Here is a 9,143-nt window from a genome sequence, read left to right on the forward strand (position 1 = left end):
AATTTCAAAATGTTTTTTGAAGTTCATTATAGATTTTATACTTGGATTCGATTCTATAAAAATTCCATTCTAGACTCATACTTCTCGGAAAAAATTGTAAGAATATATTTTTATCGATTCCAAGTAGTTACTTTACCAAAAACAAAACTTTTCAACTTGATAACTAAATTTACGAATTAATTGTAATAAGAATGAAAGGAAAAAAATAAGTCAACTTGCTCGACTTTTCTCCTACTGCTGCCTAGAATCTGTTTGATTGTTTTCTATACTCTTTTCCCTTTAGTAAACGCATCTTTTTTGTCTATCGCACTATCTATTTCCGTTCTTCACAGACGTTCTTATGTTACACAGAGTTTTAGCGGAGCGTTTTCCGAGCACTTTTGGTTCCCCTCGATAATTAGTTTTATCATCTGTTTGTTTGTTTGTTTATTTGTTAATTTTTTACTGAAAAATTTTGCATCAACTTTGAAACGTTGCTGTGAAATTGTCGCACGTCCCAAAGCTGCATCAATATTGTGGGATTATTACTCTTGTGTACTCTTTTCTAGTTCCAGGGTCATCGGTATTAATTTCATTTGTATCATACGATCCGATTCGCCCGATTGATCGAGAGTGACACGTGCTGCAGGTTGGGAAACAAAAGTGCAATGAGAAAAAAAGACAAAGGTTTCACCCTATATAATTATATGTTTCACTGTTTTATTGTTGAGTTTAATGTCTTCTTTTGTTCTTTCCTTTCGATTAATCAAATGCCGTCCGGTTACAGTGCTCTTGATAATTTAATTTTCTAATCAGCTCTGCAGTTTCACAACTTATTGACTCATTGTCTTTCTTTCGATCATCATCGCAATTGATCCGCGATTTTTTTGCTTCAAATACATTAGTCCGGGTATATAACTGAGCCTATTCGCCATCTCCCGATATTCAACGACTACGTTGCGCAATGGTTTTAATTTCTTATTAAAACCCGTGAGAATTGGCCTGTCATTCACACACAGACGCAAATACGGACTAACTATTTCTCATACCCAATTTCAATTAGCTTCGATTGCATCAATGAACTCAAAAGCTCGTAGTTCGGAAATTCATTCACTGAACTTTGTTTTTGGATTTCTCAGTTTTCTCAGAATTTCATTTTTAACACAATAGTAAAAATCGACAATTATTCAACAACGTTCTTCAAGTGATCAGAAAAATCTTCGGGACTACGAATTCGCGTTTAATTTCCAAAATTGGTACGCGAAAAAAGGTCCGCAAGTTTGAATATGATTTCTAAATATCTGTAGAGATGGAAAAGATCGTTCGTCGTTTTCTTTTCTTTTCACTGTATTTATTTCCGTTCCGTTCTTCTACGTTTTTCTACGGTGAAAATTTTTAAAAAAAAAGCCAGTCGTCAAACGCATGAGCTTGGACTTGTCCAATAAATTTCCACCCCGTAATTTTGATCGCCATTGCCGTGAGCTATACAATTGCGTAGTTAATTGTCCTGCATCTTTTGCATGGGCTGAGTGTTTATAAATTTTATTGTACATGAACGCCTTGTTTTTTGTTTGCCTCGAATAACCATTATCTGCGAAGACGAAGAGGTAAGTTTTAGAAAAGATAACAACATCGATGAAAAGACTTTTTTTCATATTCTCAGACCTTTTCTTGTCCATTCACAGAGTACGATCATATTTCATTTCGTCAAAGTCAAAAAATTCTTTCGTTCAGGATTAATCAAAGCCAACTCAACGTTTATCGGTATTTTGATAATCATTGAATTTGGGTTTGACCGTTGTAAATTTTTACCCGACGTTTAAAAAGTCTCGGAAATTAAGCAACCCTTGATCGATGATCAAAAGTGGTTATGATTCGAATTTAAAGTTGACCAGTTTCTTTTTGTATCCGTTTTACGGATCTCGGCTCAAGTGGAAACTCCATACATGGCTTGGTTTCAGTTGGACGGTAACATTGGTCGGCTTTTTAGTAATGGTTCAAGAAAACCCTCCAATTATCCCAATTACCAATGCATGACGCTTGTCCCGACTAAGTGAGTAAGAACCAATCGGCATCGGACGTTTCCTTGCAGTCTCTAATCTGACCTTACCGAACCCAATCCGCTCTTCATATCCACGCGAAGTTTATGTCCTCGCAAAACTTTATACCGATAATTGAAAGTCTAATGAAACGGAGTCTCTGTGTGATGATAATAAGAGTGTTTAACTGTGTAGGATACTTGCCCTAGTTACAATAATAACTGGTTAGCAGATTGTGACGACATTCGTCGCTGACTGTGAGAAAAAATTTCGACCTTTTAATCTCCGCACGGTTTTAGGTCAGACTACATTTTTATAAGACATTCGGAAGCCGTCCACGGACCAATCCAATTTTGCCTAACGTTGCCAGACGCGTTGCACTGCGCTGCATTTACGTAACATATGCCAATCCGTATGTGTGGATACAAGCTCAAACTAAATTCCACAAACTTTTGCCCTCGCCAATCAGCGGACGAATCCTCGAACTGGAGAGGTCAGATATTGTTGTGCAATTGTATTGAAAGATTCCGATGAATCGGTTGGAAAAATTTTCGCTATCTCTACTTCAACTTTGGATCAATTGGGACGCTTCATATTACACATGTGCAATGCATCTAGCAATGCAGCGTTGTTTTAATCGGGTATTTGCTTGTTTTCATCTTTCCAACTCTTTTTTCGTTGGTCAAATTTTTTCGCAAGCGAAAATTCTTACGCAGCATCTTATCGGCGATCTTTTGAAACGCGGATGTCGTAAAATGTAAATTGCCTTCACAGCCATTATCCTATTTCGCAACGTATATCATCATCCCGGATGATAAAAATCAAACACGCGTTCAACTGGCCAAATTGCATAACTTGAAAATGTTCGCAATAAAACATCGAGGCTTTTCCCCCTTCACTATTTATCGCTCGTATTTTCTTACCGATCCAGAAAGAAGTTGAGAACTTTTGCAAAAATCAAAACAAATCATCGGCACGAATTACTTGGAAAATTTAATTGGCGCAGAAGTAAGAGTGACGTGAATCGATGTGAATAAGCGGCTTGCGCTGCAATTTTTCTTCAAATTTGTAAAACAAAAAGTTTAGAGGAATCGTAATGTTCTTGTATCGCATTTTTATTAACGCCAGAAATGTTTTGATGGCTCAACTGTTTTACTCGTACTCGACCTACAAACGAATTTTTTTACATCGTGAGATCACGAAATAGCAATAGATTAGCGCTGATTAATAAACTTATGCCTTCTTGAAACACAGGTCAAAGATGCTGTAAACAAATTTCAGGCTGTCTATACTTACGTTTTCATTTGAAAACGGATTGGTCGGTGAATCATTAATTTAAACATAATCTCCGTCCTTCCAAAATATGGAACTGCTCAAAAAATGGCAACTCTGAGGAATGGAAAATCGAAAGACGACAAAAAAAAAAGAAAAAAAAAAACACCAATTGACACGTGGCTCTGGCCAACCTCGGAGCTCATTCCTGACCTTGACACCACGAAAATCGTTCCTATTTCTCACAGTTTGATTTTTGTTTTTAGGGCGATGAGAAAGAGCTTTCGGGAGCGGAGGAGGAAAAGGAAGTCGAAAAGGCTCTTCTGAAGCCGCTACTATCCTTGGAGGATCTCGTGAGGTTTTCGGGCCTCGAAGGCGGTGGCGGGCATTCTCTTAGGGCGTTGCTTCAACAAGGACCTGAAACGGGAGCCGAATGGCCGGGTTTCGACCAGCAGACTTTCGCTCCGTACATCCAGAGGATGCTGGCGGCCGCAAGACCGTTCAAAGGTATACACCGCGATAATCAGTTTTGTTTTTATAACCTCCAGTAGCGCCTTCTCCTCGTCAAGATTCAGGCAAGCACAAAGTGCCGAAGTCCTCGTTCAAGCGAGCTAATCCGATGAAAGGAGGTGGAAATTTCAGTAGCGCACTTTTTTTCCCCCTATTTTTGGCTCCCTCTTGTCGTTCGGTTTCCTTTCACTTATATTCTTCTCTGGCATTTTTCTTTCATATTTTTATTTGTTTATTTATTTTTTCTTTCTCTCTTGCTTTCTGTTTTTTTCTTTACTCTCTCGCAAATCGCGTTACGGTGACCGGGGGAGTGTGAACACGTCCCATTTCTGAATAGGGGTAAAGGCGTAACTGGTTCGCAAAGCGGATAGGTCGGGCTTCTATCGATTACCGAAGTCTTAGCAGAGCCGCTGGTGCAGTTTACTTCAAAACTTTGGAATTCTGCAGCTTACCTGTACCCCCGTACCCCTTGCTTTCCGGCTTTAGACTCGATCACTGGTTGTCCTTCCATATACTTCTACCAACGCGTATTGTTTGTATTTCATTTTCAGTTGATATCGCTGTACGATTTCTTGGGTGATCTGAACTACTCGAGGTTTCCAACTTGCACAATTTAATTTCAGATTTTGACAAAAAGATTTGGTCATACAGTACTGTCACCTCTTTGATAAAAGTCTCTTTTTCTGTACCATATTGTTAGAATTTGGTCGTGATTTATCAAGGAATTATTTTGAACTCTAACGATGTGTTTAGGGACGTCCATTAATCGCGTAATCCATTTTTAGCGCATTTTCAACCGCCATCTCCTGTCTCATGAGCAGTTGTGATGTTTTGGAAGACCCTATCTCCCCCTGCTCGTTATCACGTACATTTTTTCTTACCAATACGGAAAATTCGTGGGTCGGTTCGGTACATCATGGAGCGTAATCATGTATACTCTGTCCATAATTTACCTACCGAAATTAATAAGCAAATCCACTCGGTATTTATTGGGAAGAGATGCATAGAAAGTACACGTGATATTGGTCGAGACCCTCCCTTCCCTGCTCCTGTGTGATCGATCATGATTTTTCCAAGTACCTTTCACCTTCCGTCTTAAGCCTGACGTGAATAATGGATACCTCCTTTACAAGAATCCATAATCCTCAACGAACTTCCATCCTGTCTTTGAACATTCTATGGTATCCAGCCAAATCAAGACCAATTTCCGTTTGACCCGATCGGATCGTTTAGGTCTGACCACTGAATAATTTTGCCGAAAGAGGGACCTGAGGAGTTTACTAAACTGATCGATGTTTCAGGTATGGAAACACCCGACTACCGTATCCCAGAGGTGATGAGGCGGTTGATGAGTGAGGACAAGCGATTGAGCAAGGACATGAACGGTGAACAGCAGCAGCACCATCACCATCATCATCAGCAACAGCATCACCACCACCAGCAGCAGCAACAGCAGCAGCAACAACAACAGCACCATCACCAGCATCAGCAGCACATGCGAGAGCCGATAACGAACGACGACTTTAATCCGAGCATAGAGGAGGAGGCAAGCGACAGTGCTCAGGGTAGAGCGATCCTGAAAATTCCGTCCTACAAGCCGGCGAACACGCCGGGGTCAAGTAAAAACGGTGAACCGTCGACGGTCGGTTTTCCTCAGAGTTTTGCCGGCGGTTCGGCGATGAGTGCGGCGGGTAGTCCGAACCTCTTGGAGCGTTTGAGCCCGGCGTTCTCCGGGACGAGCAGCCCGACGAACTCGCTGGCCGGGAAAGGGGTCGGGGTCAACTTCCGGGACGTGATAGCCAAGAGCATAAGCGTCAAGTTCCAGGAGGGCATGCCGCCCGGCGGTGGGGCCCCGCAATCCCAACTCACCGAGTCGAACCCCTACAAACGGGGCAGGTATACCCCGCCACAACCGCCCCAGCAGTCCCAGGTACCCACGAAACCGGGGGGCCCGGACGGCAAGCCGAAGCCAGGAACGGGGGGCAAGGGAACACGTCCGAAGAGGGGGAAGTACCGGAACTACGACCGGGACAGCCTCGTCGAGGCGGTGAGGGCCGTCCAACGAGGCGAGATGAGCGTACACCGGGCGGGAAGCTATTACGGTGTGCCGCACTCTACCCTCGAGTACAAGGTCAAGGAGCGCCATCTGATGCGACCACGTAAACGGGACCAGAAACCGCAGGACGAAAAGGCTAAGGAGGCGGCCGTAGCGGCGGCCGCCATGCGGCAGGTCGGTGCTCAGGACAAGAAATCGCAGCCGGCGAAACCCCTGAAGACCTTCACTCCACCCGGTCCGATACCAGGGCCCAACGGATTGAAAATGCCGCCGTTCATGGAGGGCATGCCCCACCTGCCGTTCGCCCACCCGTTCAACTTTTGGGGCCCCGCGCCGTTCATTGCGCCCCCCTTTATATCCGGGGCCAATGTCTCCGCCATGATACCCGAGCAGTATTTCGCCACCCAGAGAATGCGGGGGCTCCAGGAACAGCAGAGAAACGTTATCGCGCATCACCAGCAGCAGCAACAGCAGCAGCAGAGGGAGAGGGAGGGCCTTGGGGGCCCGCCGGAAGCGGCTGGGGCCTCGAATTCCCGGGCGGTTGGCCCGGCACTGGGTAAGAGCACGCGGGAGATGGCCGAGAGTCTTTACGATGGAACGGGGACGAACGGTAGCTTCCTCGACAACCTGATCAGGTCCAGCCTCGAAACGGGAATGCCCCGGGATCAGCGGGCCCTCGCCGAGGCCCGGAACCAACAACAGCAACAGCAACAACAACAGGCCCCCCACCACGGCCCCGAGACAATGAGCAACAAGGCGCTGATCGACCAGCTCTGCAGGAACTCGAGGCGCACACCGCTCACGAGGATCCCGCAGGAGGGGGAGGAAGAGGCGGCCTACCGGGGATTGGGACGCACGCTTCCCGAAAGGCCCGAGCGCGTCCCGACCGTCGATTTGAGTCCCTCGCCGTCGGAACGGGGCCGCACGGATGACGGAAGTGACCGACTGACGTCACCGCCGACACCATCGTCCGTTTCGCGGGCCGGAAGTTGCAGAGACGAGGAGACCAGGGACTCGCGAAACGACGGTAGCAGCAGGGAGAGGGAGGGGTACAACGGGCAGGACGATAGCAGGTCGGAGAGGGGCGATGGGGAGAGGGAGAGGGACAGATCGAAGACAATGACGCTGCAGCAGCAACTTAACCACTACCCGGACTTACACAAGATGTACGCCGCGTCAACTGACAAAAGTGCCTGTGATAGTAAACTTATAGTAGATCAGTCGAGCCAGAAACCATCTCAGCAACAGCAGCAACAACAGCAGCAGCAAAACAGCGAGTACAGCAGGTCCGCGGTTATGGGTGGCCTTGTAGCACAGCTTCAACGAGGCTACAACCCGACGACGAGGCCCTCTGTCGAGTCGCAGCCGCAACAGCAGCAACAGCAGCAACAACAGCAGAGCAATCACGTCGCGGTAGAGCGCGCCACTGTCCTCAAAATGGAAGACTCGGTAGAGCAGTAGACAAAGTCAGTACAGTAATTATCATACTCGATTATAGTAATGTTTTATGTACAGTGATGATGCTAAGTCGTTTAAGCGTTAAACGACGTCAACGCCCTCGCGGTCATATCGAGGGAAACCTGAACCACGGTTGAAAACTGTAAACAGAGAGGGGGGTGAGTAGCGATAGGTTACGAAGATCGGCAACGTCTTTCGGACTTTGTTGATCTGTGTAAAAAAAAAAAAAAAGACAAGCCGCGGAGTTGCATGATATATGTATACGTACTAGGCGCGTACACTTTTATATCATTATCGTATTCTCTGTGTCGATGTGATTCTATCTACTGTGTGTACTTCAAAGGTGAACAGTTAGGTTTTATAGGTTTTAGACTGATTTAATGGTTTTCTTCCGTGGCCGAAGGGTTGGCGGGCAAATCGTTCCAAAAAAAAAAAAAAAAAAAACACAAAATGAAACAATAGCGACTCGGCTCGCTCCTACCCTAAGTGAAAGAAACAAAAACTGATGCAGGAACAGAATATAAAATATGAATGAATGAATAAATGAATAAATAAATGATACACAATTACCTGTAACCATATACGTCATGAAAAATCCATTCCGTTATCACAGTACCGTAGTTAACGGGTCAGATTCAAAATCTGATCGGTTCGCACTTTTTGACCACGGCGAGATACATATTTATAACAAGTGAGAATAAAGAGAGGAAAAACAAAACTATATTATTATAATATATGGATATAATAAAATATTGTGAGAATGAAGCAAAAATACAAAACAAATTCGCATACAAATACACAAGGAAAGACACATCATTCATTTACATGAAGAAAATAATTAGTTTATCAATAAATAAATAAATAAATAAACTATAAGAGAAACGAAGACACGCAGACATTATATAGACACACGAAACACAGTACACAAAAAACACTCAACGTATACCTTATTATACCTAATTATTATTATTATTAATATTATTATTAATATTATTATTAATGTTATCAATATTATTATTATTATTATTATTGCTATTATTATTATCATTATTACTACTAATATTATGATTACGATTATTATTACATATATATGAAGGTAAAAGAAAAAAAAAAAAATTACCACAACGTATTTTTTTTCTCTCCTCTAGCGATGTAAAGCCACCTAAATATACCTATACACTTATACATACATACATATATATATGTATATATAAATCGTGTATATATATATATATATATGAATATAAATATGAATACAAATATATTTAAATATATATTATTAAATATATATTTAATCACAATACATAAGGAGCAACATATTATCACATAAAGAATAATATATATTTTTGGTCATAAAAGTAAATGAAAAGTTGAAAAAAAAAAAAAAAAAAAATAGAAATGAAAAATGAATGACGACGACGAAGAAACCAAAATATTATGTTCTTGGCACGGAAACCGTAAATATTATTGCTGTTACATGATCGCAATGCATTCTCCAAATCCACCGTTCAGGTCAACATTGACGTCCCCGTTGCCTCATTTGCGGCAATTTACCGAGGTGATTTTGAATCTTGAAGACAGTTTTGAACAGTCTTCGATTACTGCACAGAAAAAGACAATATTCGCAAAAGCCCTTTTTCCAATATTTACGACCCTTATGTACACCTGACATTGGTTCAAATTGATTTGAATAATCAAGTACGTGCTGAAAGTCTACGGTTACCAATTTGGCGTCACGAGTCGAGAGTTGAAAACCTCGCCGCTGGACGCGCGGCGATCGCGTGAGTAACGCGAGGCCCAATCGAGGCCCCGATTCCGATATTTCTTGA

The 9,143-nt window shown here is 43.0% G+C and overlaps 1 protein-coding gene across 9 annotated transcripts in view; it reads left to right on the forward strand.

The window, feature by feature from the left end:
* Nucleotides 1–7,603, forward strand: part of LOC124300675 (mushroom body large-type Kenyon cell-specific protein 1-like) — a 98,199-nt gene extending 90,596 nt beyond the window's left edge. For all 9 annotated transcript variants that reach the window (XM_046754983.1, XM_046754981.1, XM_046754990.1 and 6 more), the window contains 2 exons: nucleotides 3,557–3,797; nucleotides 5,102–7,603. In XM_046754983.1, coding sequence (XP_046610939.1) covers nucleotides 3,557–3,797; nucleotides 5,102–7,317 — 2,457 coding nt within the window. In that variant the 3' untranslated portion in view covers nucleotides 7,318–7,603. The remainder of the gene's footprint in view (nucleotides 1–3,556; nucleotides 3,798–5,101) is intronic.
* The last annotated feature ends 1,540 nt before the right edge of the window (nucleotides 7,604–9,143 follow it).

The sequence above is a fragment of the Neodiprion virginianus genome, chromosome 3 (assembly GCF_021901495.1).
Source record: "Neodiprion virginianus isolate iyNeoVirg1 chromosome 3, iyNeoVirg1.1, whole genome shotgun sequence".
Classification (NCBI taxonomy): domain Eukaryota; kingdom Metazoa; phylum Arthropoda; class Insecta; order Hymenoptera; family Diprionidae; genus Neodiprion; species Neodiprion virginianus.